This window comes from Cryptomeria japonica, chromosome 5 (assembly GCF_030272615.1).
Source record: "Cryptomeria japonica chromosome 5, Sugi_1.0, whole genome shotgun sequence".
In the NCBI taxonomy this organism is placed as follows: domain Eukaryota; kingdom Viridiplantae; phylum Streptophyta; class Pinopsida; order Cupressales; family Cupressaceae; genus Cryptomeria; species Cryptomeria japonica.
In genome coordinates this window covers 271,663,215-271,678,386 of record NC_081409.1, presented here as the reverse complement: position 1 = coordinate 271,678,386, position 15,172 = coordinate 271,663,215, and the positions used below count along the sequence as shown (strand labels likewise).

Sequence of the window (15,172 nt, the reverse complement as noted above, 5' to 3'; positions counted from 1 at the left end):
TATATGACAAACAATTATTAATTATCATTTCCAACCTTAGTAAATATCACTTGTTGGAAGGAATAGGAATGGTCATTTAAAATTTTTACCACTCTTATTTTCTCTCCATTTCTTTGTGACCAATGATAAAAGTGATACCTACAACATTATGTAAAATTTTTATTATTACATTGTAACTGTATAAGTAATTTTTATAAATGTTTCTTTATTTTCTTTATGTTATCTATTCAAACGTTTATATTTGTACATCTATTATTAGTAATGAGAAAAAAAAGGAAAAAAAATTATTCTCTTTTTTATCCTAACCGATAAATGATTAATATTACGATTTTGTTAAATATTAAATTGAGCCATGGATAAAGAACAAAATAGTGGTAACAAGATTATGGATTTGATGGAAAGGAACCTCCTCTTTGGTATGAATCTTAAACTAGATATACCAGGATAGTATGATAGGTTTAAGTGAGACTTCCTATTTAAAGTCTTATAGAAATTGGGGTTCTAGGAGCCCTAAAATAGCTTTATAAGAAAATATGTGACCACAATTAAGTAAGTTTGTCCTTGTAAATGACATTCTTAGGGTATTCTTTGAAAACAAGGGGGTTGTTAGATAAGGGTACCCCCTATCTCCATACCTATTTATATTGTTGGTTGAGTTTCTAGGGAGGAACATTCTTAAGCTTATTGTTGTTGGAGCCCTTAATGGTTTCAAGATTTCCTCGACAGGTTCCCTCCTTCACCTCTACAAAAATTGTTGATGATACCATCCTTTTCAACAGTGATTATGTGATGAAGGCTAGGACGTGGAAGAAATTCCTATCTAACTATGTTGAGGTCTCAAGGTGATGTATCAATTATGGTAAAATCAAGGTCCACCTCTTCAACACCAATGCTTATTTAAGGAGGAAAATTCAAGATATTCAAGGTTGTTAATGTGTTAAAATCCCTATAGTTTACTTTGGGCTCCCCCTCATTGTGCAAAATTGTTCTCCCTCCTAGAACTCTATTGCAATGTGTCTCCAAAAGAAACTTCCTAGAAGGAAAGGAAAACTATAAATAGAGGAAAATTACTACTCCTCGATGCCTCTCTCCAATGTATCCCAATATACTTTCTCTCCCTTTTCAAATCCTTATTTGCATTGCTAAAACATTTGAAAAATTTCAGAGAAACTTCATATGGTCTAGCATTGAGGAATGAAAAATATTGGCTTTGGTATGTTGGGATAAAGTTTGCCTCCCTAAAAATTAGGATGGGCTAGGGATGGGGGAAATCCACCACCTAAATAAATCCTTGATGTAAAATATGGTTTGGTACCTAATGCAAAATGAAAAGATTGGTATACTATAATGAGTGTTAAATATCTCAACCATACAATATTTCATTGGGTGTTTTCTTAACCAGGCTTCTCATGTGGCTCATGTATTTAGAGAAACATTCTCAAAACTCAGGACTCATCTAAAGACTCCTATAATACCTCTAATCCCTCTGAAGGATCCCACTCTTCTCACACTACCACTGATAGAGAGAATAGACCTAGATTCCCCAGAGACCTCAAATGTGAAGACCATTACTTTAAACCAGGCTGGGAATTTCTAAATGATATCTTGGCAATTGCCAAAAATGGCGCAATGGATTTTTTCAGGGTTTTGAAATGGGTTTTCCATGAACAAAAATAAATCATTTTAAAGAATAGGGCAATGTCTAGCAAACTGGATGAATTGATAGAAAAAGGGCACCATCAGAATGCTAAAGGGGCAGTGTGGACTAAAGAAGAGAAGTTGTCGATGGCAGGGTGTCTCCAAAGAATAGTGGAACTAATGTAAAAAATGAAAAAGGAAAACAAGAAAAAGACCATGTAGCTTGAAGGGGAAATTGGTAAAATCAAGGAAACAATGAATGCTATTATGAAGCAAAGCCATAAATTTGTGAAGAACTCTATGACCACTATGAATACATTGGTGGGTAAGCTAGACAAGTCCCATCAGGGTTCCCTGATTGTGGACCTCAATGCTGGCAAAGAAAGAGGCCAGAAAGAGGACTCTTGTCCCTCTAAGAGAACCAGAGCCAACCTTAAGAGAAAGGTTGAGTCCTCCACTCAAGAGTTCCAGGACCTGAATAAAGAAGCGCAAGAGACGAACATCCTCAAAACTGAGACTATCGAGACTTTAAAGCCTTTAGGTTAATGTGTTTCTAGGGGTAAGTGCAGGAAGTTGTGTACACTTAATGTGGAAGTTTTGGACTTAGTTAAAAAGTAGAAATTGGGCGGAGTCAATAGGAGACGAATCGGGATCCCATCTATGCTCGGGATCCCGAGCCGAAAAACAAACGGGATCTCATGGGATGCGGGATCCCGACCCTAGATCCCCAAATGGGATCTCATATTAAAATGAAACGGGATCCCATGTTAAAATGAAACGGGATCCCGTGTTGAAATGAAACAAGATCCCATTTCATTTCAACACGGGATCTTGTTTCGAATATATAATTTTTTTTTAAAACGAAGTGGGGTTCATTTTTGCCATATGGGATCTCGATTGAAGGAGTGGAGCCCTCCTAGAAAGTGCTAGCAAACTGCCTGAAAGTCTTCCAAGTATGCCCAACACCCTTTTTTTACATAAATTCATATTTAAATTAATTTTTTAGCTAAAAAAAATAGATTTTTAGTTTAAAAATTATGTTGTTTGTTAAAAAAAATTTACTTTTAGTTTAATAATTATTTTTTTCATTAGAAAAGTATGTTTTTTAGTTTAAAAATTTTCTTTTTAGTTCAAAAATTAATTAAATTTAGTTTGAAATTTATTTTTTTAATTATTGATAATGAATTTTGTTAATGAATTGATTAGATTAGGATTTTTTTAAATGAATAAATTTAATAAAAATGTTGAAAACCTTGAAATCAAACCAAACCCAGAAAAAAATGAAAACCAAAAAATTTAATACAAGATCAAAACAAAAATGAAAATGAAAACCAAAACCAAAAATTTACAACAAAAACGAAACTATTTAAAACATTGTTAAAATTTACCGAAATGAAAATCAAAACGTAGAAAAACCAAAACCAAAACCTTTTTCTAAAATAAAATGAAAATGTTGATAAACCAAAACATATAGGATCACATACATGACCATTTGACCCATATGACCTAATATATGACCATATAGGAGCATAGTGGACTGTAAGGGGTCATATGTAGTCGTAAGGGGTCACATGTTTTCTAACACATGCGCAATCGCTTAGGACCACATATGATCCCATAGGATCACATCATGTCCTAAGGGGTCATATTTGGTCCTAAGGGGTCATCCATGTGTTTTTTAACATGTATGCACGTGACCCCTTAGGACCACATATGACCCTTTTTAACATCTATCATATACAACATGTACCCCTTATGACCATATAGGATCACATCACGTCCTAAGGGATCATATTTTGTCGTAAGTGGTCATGAATGTGTTAAAAAACATGTGTGGCCCCTTATTCCACCATAGATGACCCCTTTTAACATCTTAGTATCCGAAGAGGTCATTAAATATGTGGTCCAAAAGGGTTATGTACACATGTGTTCTAACACATGTGTTCAACCCCTTACGACCACATATGACCCAATAGGATCGTGCATAGTGTCCAAAGGGGTCACGTATGTGGTCCTAAGGGGTCACGCATGCACATTCTAATGTACATATGTGACTCCTTAGGACCACATACATGACCCCTCAGGACACTATGCACGATCCTATGGGGTCATACATGTACATGGTCCTAAGGGGTTGAACGCATGTGTGATGGGCCTTTAGGACCACATTGTGCTCTAAGGGGTCATATATGTGATCCTAAGGGATCGCGCATGTGTTAGAACACATGCGTGACCCCTTAGGACCACATATGAGCCCTATTAATATCCTAGTAGTTTGGGTATAACACATGTGTGAGATACCTTAGGATCACATTTATGACGATCCCTTAGAACACTTGATGTGGTCCTAAAGGCCCGTCACACATGCATGTGTGAACTAACTCATGTGTTCAACCCCTTCTATGACCAAGTATATGTGTATGACCCCATAGGATCACACAGTTGACCCTAAGGGGTTATATGTGGTCCTAAGGGGTGTACAATTGGGACATGTGGCTTAAGGGGATCAAAATAATAAGGACATGGCTTAAGGGGACAAAAAAATTAGAATCTAGATGGAAGTGCAAAATAGTTCACATTTTAAATGAATTATGAAAACCTATATTTTAAAAGATTTGTCAATTTATCATTGAAAGACATGTACTTTTAAAAACAAGTATACGCACCTCTATATATTAAATACTTATTCCATTACATGTACCACAATTGTGTAAGAGCTCTCAATAAGGGGATGGACCTATATATCAAACAATAATATTTAAACCATCTACATAAAATGGAGCAATAAAAAGAAACTATATATAATATATATATCTATCATATACATGTACATACATACATACCTCTTTATTTAAATACATACTCCATTGTACCATCTGGATCCTCTCTTTTTTCCAAAGCATCTATAATTGTCTCGTGATCTTCCATAGAAATTATCCACAACTTTTTATTACTAGGTCTGCTATGATCTCTCACTAGTTGTATTCCATACATACCTCTTTATTTAAATATGTATCCCATTGTACCATCTACATCCTCTCTTTTTTCCAAAGCATCTATAATTGTCTCGTGATCTTCCATAGAAATTATCCACAACTTTTTATTACTAGGTCTGCTGCGATATCTCACTAGTTGTATATTTGTTGCAACAATCAAATGTGCGTAGTGTATTATCTTCTTATGTGTTTCATAACCTTGAAAAGCAGGCAAACCATTCTTCCTTGTCAAATATTTCCTTAGCCAAGTTCCAACAACTACCACTGAACTAGTCAGATAATGAAAACCATCATCATCTTCTCGAGGATTAACTAATTTGTGTTAGTCTCAACACATTGAGCCAACCAATATTGTTTTTCCTCTTTATTGTCCTCAGGTGCAACAACAACATACACATGTCCTACAAACAAAAACTTAATAAATTATTAAAATTTAGAATTAATAAACTACCATTTTTAATTTACATTAAATATAAAAAAAAATTGAAACTAATTTTATTAAATGGTCAACAAAATAATTAAATGATTACCTTTGTGTACAAGTCTGGAACACAATCATAATCATTTGATGCAAACAGTTGATCATTATCTTCAATTGTGTTAATTTGATCTTGTGTTTGAGTAGGAACCAATGATCTTTGATTCCAATCTTCAACCCATTCAGTATTCTCACATACATCAGAATCACTTGAAATACAAAACTGACAAAAACATGAAATTTCCCTTATCCATATAGTCCGTGTGCTTGCATTTGAACTCTTAAATGAATGTCATTTTGTCGATCCACTAGTTGTCTCACAATCAAGTTTCAACATGATTTTTTCCTCTTCAACTAACCAAAAGAATCGCTGAATTGTAGAGTTCACACGTGATCCAGTAGATAAGGTTGTATTGCACTAATCTACAATTGCATGGGCATCTTTAAATTTAACATTATCTTCAAATTTTAATTGCTCTCTAGCAAGAATTCTTTTAACACATGCACCAACTCTATCATGTTCAACTTTACCATGTCTAGCTTCAAAAAAACTCCATATATGTTGGATATTGTATTCCTTGTGAGCCCTTCTTAACCAATAAAACATTCGAGCATTCTTGAATTGTCTAGTACAATTATTTGACCATATAAGATGTTCTATCATCTGGATTCCTCTTTCTCTTATATTTCTATAAAATATGTTGAAACAATATTAAACATTTTTTGATGAGTGCATCCTATTATTACCCACATAGAAATGATACTCCCTTAGGATTTTTCTATCATCCTCTATGCTATCATCCACATGTCTATAAACAATATGAACAAAAATAGCAACTTGAGTGGAATTGTAATATTGAGATTGAATTTCCTCTTGTGGCTTAAGAGTATATTTTTTGCAAAGTCCACCACTGATAGTATACTTCCAACTGAAAATGTATTTCTACATGTGCGAAATTGAGAATCAAGCCATCTAGCATGTTGAGAGTGTGTCACATCTTTTGGTACAATCTTACTTTTAAATTTTTACATGAATGCATGTACACTAACCTTATCTGTGATTAAATCGACACACTTTCATGTTTTCCCATCCTTTAAGGGATACTCAACATTCTTAAATCTTCTAACATCCACTAGTTGTTGTCCAAAATTAGTTTCACTACTCTCATGCATACATTCTACTAGTGATGATAAATTGCCACAACTAGAACATTGTCCAGAGATACATGAATGTAAATAAGATAATTGCCCATCAATTCTTTCACAAAATAAACTTGCTACAAATTCCTTGATTGATTTAGGTTGCATATCAATACCACATTCCTGGATAAGCATGTTACTATGCAAAACACAATGTATGTATTGAAAAACATCATAATAGTAATGAAATTGCACGTGCATTTTACAACAACAAGAGACTCTTTGCTTATTAATTTTCACATACCAAGGCTTGCATTTTTCAAATGATCTTTGACTTATAGTAATATTTCCAAGTAACACAACTTCATCCAAAATAATTCTATAAAATTCAGTTTGAGTTGTGTCTAATAGGTGTTTTGGATGAGGGTCACGAATTTAACACCTCACTCTCAACTTTAGAACATCTCTAGCATTAGATGAAACCCTTTTATTATCATGCCAAAACTTTTCAACCAAAGATTTTACTTCAATATTCAATTTCATATCTAACCTTTGAAGTCTACCACTAAAACTCCAACTTTGGTTGATTGGATCATTTTCAATACTTTCTCTTCTTTTAGCTTCTCTAACCAATGTTTTAGGATGCATCTTTAAAATTCCACTAATGTTGGTTGCCATCCTTTTATTCAATGTTGCTTTATTCACTATGGTAGTTGTTATAGCTCGTTGTGTTGCATTCTTATCTTTAGATCAACTCATTGTACCAATAGATTCAATGGAACTTGCAATAGTAGACATATCATGCTTAACGAATTCATCTTTTTTTTATGGTTTCACATAGATGTCTATTATTCATCACTTTTTTCATTTTCCACATTCTCATCAATTACATCATAAGTTGATAATGAATTGCAAGTTTTTTTTGATAAAAAAATTCCTTGTATTTCCTTGTATATTCTATTGGCATATGTTCTTATCTGTCTCCAAGAAATCTTAGCAGGAAAATTATCCAAAACCCTTTTTTCAATTTTTATAAAAAGGTTTCCCTAATCTTCAACAATTGGAGGATTTGCATTTTCACTTTCAACATTCAAAATAATTTCATCTTTACCAACATTAAGGTTTTCATTTTCATGGACAATTCTATCAATCTCAACATTGATATATCTAGCTTCTACTAAATCATCAATATGAATATCACCTATAATCACATTATCCATGTCTTCTAGAGAAGGATTTAAAGATGTACTTGGATAATTTGAAGATGTACCTGGATTTGAGGATGTAGTACTTGGAATATTCTTCATAATTGTTTCATTTACATCAACATCATCCATAATTACATCACCTACGTCCATCTGATCCCCCAAGGCATCATCTTGAATGTTTTTCTCTTCCATTGTTGTGGATCCAGAAGCATCAGGATTATTCATTTGTTGAATCCTTATTCTTCTATCTCTTCGATGTTTGGCCTCCTTCTCTCTTTCTGCTTGAATTTCCTCAACGGTCAATTCCCTCCTTTGTTTCTTCTTCTGAGCTTGTTTAGACCCCATGACTAAAAAATTATTCAATAAATGCCACCTTCAAAAAAGGGATCTAAAATTGCAACAAAAGAGCATCCAAAGGACAACTAAATCATAAAATATTATGTAAAAACTCGCACATTTGAAGACATGTTTTATTATGTAAAAATATATCTCATTTATATAAATTTGAAAAAAAAAATATTAATGCAAAACAAAATGGGATCCCATTTTCAACACGAGATCCCATTTTAATTCAAAACGGGTTCCCTTGTTGTTTTTGCATTTTTAATTAATTGGCGAAATAGAACGGGATCACGTTTTCAATACGGGATCTCGTTTTACATACGGGATCCCATTTGTAAAAAAATATTTTTGGGGCTCGCTTGTAGGTTCAGAATTTGGCTTGGAAAATGGCTCGGAAAGCCGAACCTGAGGCTTGGAACTGGTTTGACCTGCAACTTGAAGGCTAAATCAAGCTTCATACAAGAAAAAAATATATACTGAAAAAAATTACAAACAAATATCCTCATTAAAGGTGAGTGAGTTATAGATCTTTTCACAAAAGGATAAAGAAAAATACTTTCATTTAGGTCAAATTATGCTTGCCGTACACGGGCATGATATGGTCCTAAAAAGTGACTTTAAACTATAGGTTTTACTAATGCCTATCTAAACTTCATTTTAAGATTTGGGTATTAAAATAAATTACATATTTGGAAAGTAGACTTCAAGAACTACATTTTCTATTACTGAATTTTTTCAAGAATCATTCCTTAATTTCCTCAAGTATTTAGGTCAAATGGGACAAAATCGGGAAAAAAAAAAAAAAATCAGAAAAAACTTTCACTTTTTGGCCAAAAAGTGGACACAACTTCTTGCAAGCACCCCTAGTTTTAGCTATTTGTTGTCTTTTGGTTAGGTCTGTTGTCTTTTTGTCTATTTGACAACCTTTCCATTTATGTGGACTTTATATGCTTATTTTATTGTAGCCTATAACTCGGTGGTTTCGGGTACCTATAAAACCCACTTTTTCCTTAATCAAAAACATTCTCAAAACTTAGATTCTAATATTCTTGAACCTCAAATGGAAGTTGGGAAATGGTCATCTCATCCATATTTAGGAAGACAATTGATTGATTGACCAACCTCTCATCATCCACCCAACTTAAAAGGATCTTCATGACCTAGAGCTAAAGATTTTTTCAGCCATTTTCTCTCAAACTACTTGTTGAATGATAATTGTTGGAAGAATAATCAAATGTGCTACTATGATCAAGGTAACTTATTCCAAAAATATTTTCTACTCCAACAAGATCTTCAAAGGATCATGTTTCATCTCTTCCCTTAAGTTGATCATTTATTTTGTGCCAAGTGTCGTAAGGGAAACTTTTCTGACAAATTTTCCTACAATATGCTAATAATGGGCACAACCATAGTGTTATCTAGATGAGAGTTTGGAACCATCAACTCCATTAAAAAAAAAAAAAATTCTAGTGGATGACTATACATAACAAAATTATAATACAGGACAATCTCATCAAGTGTGGCTTCCAATTACCAAATAGAAGTGCCCTTTGTATAATGGATAAAGAAATGGTCCTCCATATTCTGTCACAACTCTTATAATAATTTATAAAATCAAATTAAGTTTTTTATATAACCACAACCATAAAAGTACTTGTAGGATACTTAGATCCAGAGTAAAATAATTTATATTCTTATTTTTTATGATGTATTTTGTGTCAAATTTTTTTGTGTAGTTATTGCATAAACATTACTTGTATTACTTCCAAGACCCCTACACTTGCTTTTGTTAATAAAATGTACTTTCATACAAATCAGTTAGCTAAGAGATGTGATATATATAGCTTTGGAGTGGTTTGGTTGGAGATGATATGTGGGAGAAAAGAAATTGATCCAGATCTATGTGAAGATAACAAATCCTTTGTAAATGGGTGAACCTTTATATAAATTACATTTAAAATCTACCAAGTTTTATTTCAATTAACTTGTATCATTTCCAATATAGGTAGATTTGATAAAACTAAGTGTGTATGCTTTTTATGTTCTTTTGTTAATTAATGCTACATATCGAGGGGAATGTTATGGTAGTGCATTGACAACAATATTCATAGATGAAAAGTTGTGCATGTTTGACGTCGACGTGAAATCTCTTTGTCGTATATTTAGTCTACCATTTAAATGCACTCAAAATGAAGCATCCAAGAGGCTGATGATAATTTGCATACTAAAGCAGATGAAAGATTCCATAAAAAAAAAATTTATATGAAATATATGAAAACTCCATTTCATTATATTTTAAGAAATTATAGTAATATATTTATGTTACCTTTTCCTTTAACTTTATTGTTATATTTAGTGATATGTATTTTATATTAAATATTTATATTTAAGAAAACAATAAAAAAAATTAACAATAGAAAGTGTAAATTATAATCTAATTGATCAAATTCATGGTAAAAAACTCTTGAACTTTACCTAAAATAATTTTTTAATATCTTTCATGTTGTAGAAATTGGCAACATTTTTTTTACTAAGAAAACAATTTGTATAAACTAAGTAGTAATCAATATAAAGAAAAACATTTCAATTTAATTATTTTGTTAAGTTCTAATTAAGTAAATTGAGATAGATTATGAACCCTTACATAACATCCAACTGGGTGGAATAGAGGGATCTCACGAGTAATGAGACAACCAATAATTGAAAAATCCTGTGTTTTTTTTTTAAAGAGAGGTTTTTGATAGAAACCAAAAACCAATTGATTGAAGAGAGAAACTCACGAGAGGTGAGATTGAGAAGAAGGAGAAGAAGAAGAGAGAGAACTCTTTTGACTTAAGCTAGGAACCAATAGGAGAGAAGGGACCCAACCTTGAACAACAAAAATCTATTTCACTTAGCCCAAAAGAGTAAGGGGAGAACAAGAAGGACCTTTCCTCCTTTGATGAACAACCATGCAAGCAATACCATCATCCAACTCCCCAATAGCAGGAGAAACTAGAGTTGATCCCACAACTAGAGGTTCAACAACAACTAGAGTGGAGCCAATAAGAGAACAAGGCAAATTAGTGACCACTGAAGAAAGAAAATGCAAATACTTGGAATATTTCTATGTTTAGTTTGATTTAAAATTGATAGTGTAAAGTTATATGCATGCCTATGTACAAATAACAAAATATTTATTTACAATTAAATGAACATATATGCATACTTACATTTCTAGATTTATTTATGTATAAATTATTTTTTTGTTGCTTTTGCCTAACAAAAGTTTTTGGTTGTGATTTAGTTATGGACAAACATTTTCTTATAGACTATCATGTATTTATTTGATAACAATACCTCATACATTTATTTTTTTATTGTAAACTATAACCTTGTACATTTGATCTTCATCTTGGTCATTATTGTTACTCTTGTCACCCATTTTCTGAGGAATGGAATTTGCATCACATGTTATTTAAATTTGGATGTAAAAGTGCAAAGAATTTCTCAATTGTATAGAGACATTCATTACTTGAATGTAAAGTTACAATCAAAGTAGGATGAATGGTGGTAATGAAAAATTCTCCACACATGTTCATCTAAGAGGCATCCAAGCATATTGATGTATCATATGTATAGATAACAAGTTGTTGAAGAAGACACCTATGTGTAGAGAAGGGTCTCTAAGTCATAAAGAAGAAACTGAAACCTTGAGAAAAACGTATATATGAATTCAATTTAAGGTAAGCAAATATATGTGAATGGATAAAATATACAGAATAAGTAGAGGTTCAAATTAGGAAAATAATATGACTTAATAATTCTATAATGTGACATATTAGACTTGAGATAATACCCATGTAATTTATAATGTAACATATTAAACTTGTGTAAGATTTATTTAAAATACACTTTGTCATGTGGTCAACCAAGATGTTTATCCAGTAGTCCATTCATATGGATATGTGACTATCTTTTAGATTCGTGAATATCGATAAAAGATTTTGGAATTTTTTACCATTGGTTGTAAAGCATGATAATTGTAACCATCAATGCACAAGTTGCAATCAGTTTTGACCACTTAACAGTCCATATCTATAAAGTGATTCCCATCTTGTCTCACATATGTAAACAAGATTGTACTTTTTAAAAACTTACCATACCCAAAATTAGGGCATGTGCTATTTCTATAAAATTACTCACATCTTAACTCAGATATCGAGACATGATTTTACTGTTGAAAAACTTACAGAGCCAAAATTAAAGTTTGTTTATAAATGACCACTTGGAGCCCGTATTTATTACTTGTGTGAGTAATTATCATTATTTATTGGCATAAATATGGACTCATGTAAACTGATTGATGGCATAAATTATCATTAATTATTCTTAGAAGTAAGCCATTATATTTCTGCTATTTGGGTGTTTTTGGAGCGAGTTACCAAATTTATTACAAAACAGTGGATAAAAACTGTCGAAAACATTAGTTTAGCAGCAAGAATCCCACTGTGGAGGAAACGCGAAAGCGTACTACAATTCTTCTTGGATCTTTATACTATAAACTCCCTTGTACTACCAGAAATTCATTCGACTGACCCTCACGAACAAAAACTCAGGATCAGTTTCAATGGCGTCTAAGTCCTTCTCAGCCATGTGCATATACACCACCATATTCCCATCTCCCAGGGGGCTCGCCTGCAACATCACATACCCTGCTGTTCCTCCCCATGGAAAATATACACTTGAAAACGTAGGCTTACCACATCCGAAGTCAAACTGATACAATGGAATCCTCACTCCCGACGACACCACCACGGCAGATCCTTCCTCCGCATAAACTCTCGCTAACATCGCTGCAGGTCTCTTCTCCTCCACCCAATCCACAAAGGACATGAAATACTCACTGTTTGCAGAACCAGTTATAACGTTGCGTACAATTTTTGCTATCTTGCTTAATGGCTGCTGTAATATGTGCTCTGCATAACTCTCCTTGAAAGGAATTGCTATCACATTTCCGAAGTAGGAAGGAGGGAGGTTCAGGTATGCACGTCCGTCGATCGGGATACCGATTCTGGTTGGTTCTGAAGAGGTTAAAGCTTGGGCGCGAGCAAAAAGTTTCCAAATATAGGAAGAGACTGCTTCCATCTTTGTTATGGGTTTCCCAACACGGGGTTCTCCTTGAGATTGGTTAGCCAGAGCCTGTAATTGTAGAAGCGTGAGAGCATCCAAATGATAAATGCGCCCAATTTGGGGTGGAGGAGGATCAGTGCGATCGAGAGCAGAGAAAGGCAGTGCCATGTAATGCTTATCAATGGCACCAGTGTTGAGAGGGTACCGAGGATTGAGGAGTGAGCGTTCAAAGCAAGGCGTAATAATGGAAGATGATAGACCTTGTGCTGCCTCCGTCCATGCTTTAAAGAAATTATAACTGCTTATTCCATCTACTATTCTGTGATCAAAACAACAACCCACTACAATTCCTCCGCACTTCATCCTCGTCACCTGCACACAAATCATGGTCGCTTAGATTCTTAAAATGCTCACTGATATTCTACAACACTAGTTAATTTTTGTTCTATATCCTATAGAAGGAATTGGCGGACATTTATTGTGAGTAACTATGTATTTACCTGTACAGCTAAAACAGGAACGCAACGAGGGGATTCTCCTTGGAGAGGGTGCCTCGTGGGAGTCAATTTGGCAACAGATAAACTTGGCTGAGAAAAATCCAGATCTTTAATGGCAGCGTCCGATTCAGCTTCAATGAAGGGCACTCCTTGATTATTACAGTCTATCTCAGGCTCACCATTATGGCTGATGATAAACCTTCCAGCCACTGGATAAAACAGTACTAGTGTCTCAGAGAGCGCCTTCTTGATCGGACTTGCCATCTCTTGGTATGTCTTATCTTGCACTCGTTTGTAAACAAAGAAGTGCCCGGGACTAATGGCAGGAACAGTGAGATCTATGTTGGAGCCTTTGAGCGTGCATTCTTTTGTGGGTACAGGCGATTTTACGATGGAGCTTCGTACGATCTCCACGCTAAATCTCATCATCATTTCTTTCTCCATGCTAATTACTAAGGGCCACACCTACTATAATACTAAAATAGTTCAAATGAGAGGTTCAGGAAGAAGCAGAATATATGAAGAGGGACTAATGCTTGGTGTAATGGGTGATACGACACATACATATATATAGTATTCTGCAGGATCAAAGATTGAAAACAAAAAATCATTTCATAGTCATCTCTAAAAAGATGCTACCAGGATTTCTGATTGCATTTTCCGCTTTGAAATGTAAAACAAGCCCAAGGAATTCCAATGGCATTAATGAGTCCAGTCAAAAACTATGTCCGGTTTCGTCGAAGGAGGAGTGTCACGTGGGCAATGTCAGATGTGGCAAGACTTTATCTTCACAGAAAGGATTTGTTTGACTGTTACTTTGGGGTAGTTGGATTGATTATTTGCATTATATGATCATTTCTATCAAAATTCTTTTTGCATGAAGTCCTCTCTCTAAACTACTAACTCTACATTGCACTAAAATTATCGAGAGATGAGAACTATTTTGTTCATAATAACTTTGGGGTTTCATAGAGCACAAATCACATGAAAAAGCATTTGAAAAAAGAAAAAGTATGTTTTTATTTAATTATATTTTTTAAATTAATATTTTGTGAAATTTAGATATTGCTTATCATTATACTATTTAGTTAATTTTTCATTAGTACGATAAGTTGATTAATTACATTGTATAAATCATTCGAATAAGGTAATATTTGATGCAAATATTTTATAATAAATTCATGTTTATTGTTGACAATAATCTTGAAAATATTTATCGTAGTTTTATCTATCATTTTATAGTACTCATGCATTATTATTGTCATAACAATTTAATATCTAAAGTAAGATTTTGTTTTGTATCTACAAATATATTTAAATGTTCTTTTTAAGTCTTATGCTATTACATCCTCTTCATCTTTGTTATTTTCTCATCCTTATTATAAATTTGGCATCTTATTGTAGTTTGCTTGAATCTTGAAATAATAGTCATAATGTCTTGTGTAAAATGTACATATCGTCTAAATACGTATATTACATGCACACTCAATTTTTTATATTTTTATATTATATACGTATAAAGAAGTATATAACAAAACAGGGTGTTTTTGTCTATATAAAATGAGAAGTTGTCAAATGGTAGCTCTCTTTCTCCATGGTAAACTATGAATGGTTCAAATGAGAGGTTGAGGAATATATGAGGATAGATGACTGCGTGGATGTGTATGGTAGTCCAAAGATAGAAGAAGACAAACAAAAACATTACAAAGTCTTCAGCATCCAGTCACTCGAAATTACGTCGAAATTACAACTTGCCCAAAC

General features: G+C 33.3%; 1 protein-coding gene across 1 annotated transcript; it reads right to left on the bottom strand.

Annotated features, from left to right (window-relative positions):
• Window positions 1-12,136: 12,136 nt before the first annotated feature.
• Window positions 12,137-14,038, bottom strand: LOC131035212 (coniferyl alcohol acyltransferase). Its single transcript, XM_057966865.2, has 2 exons — window positions 13,415-14,038; window positions 12,137-13,286 (listed from the first exon to the last, which is right to left on the bottom strand). Exons 1-2 carry the CDS (start codon window positions 13,853-13,855, stop codon window positions 12,357-12,359), a joined length of 1,371 nt encoding a protein of 456 aa, XP_057822848.1. The 5' UTR covers window positions 13,856-14,038; the 3' UTR covers window positions 12,137-12,356.
• Between the last annotated feature and the right edge of the window lie 1,134 nt (window positions 14,039-15,172).

Coding starts and splice junctions, on each gene's coding strand:
- LOC131035212 (XM_057966865.2), bottom strand. CDS start 13,855: ATGGAGAAAGAAATGATGATGAGATTTAGCGTGGAGATCGTACGAAGC. Junction 13,287..13,414: donor TTCCTGTTTTAGCTGTACAG/GTAAATACATAG, acceptor ATTTGTGTGCAG/GTGACGAGGATGAAGTGCGG.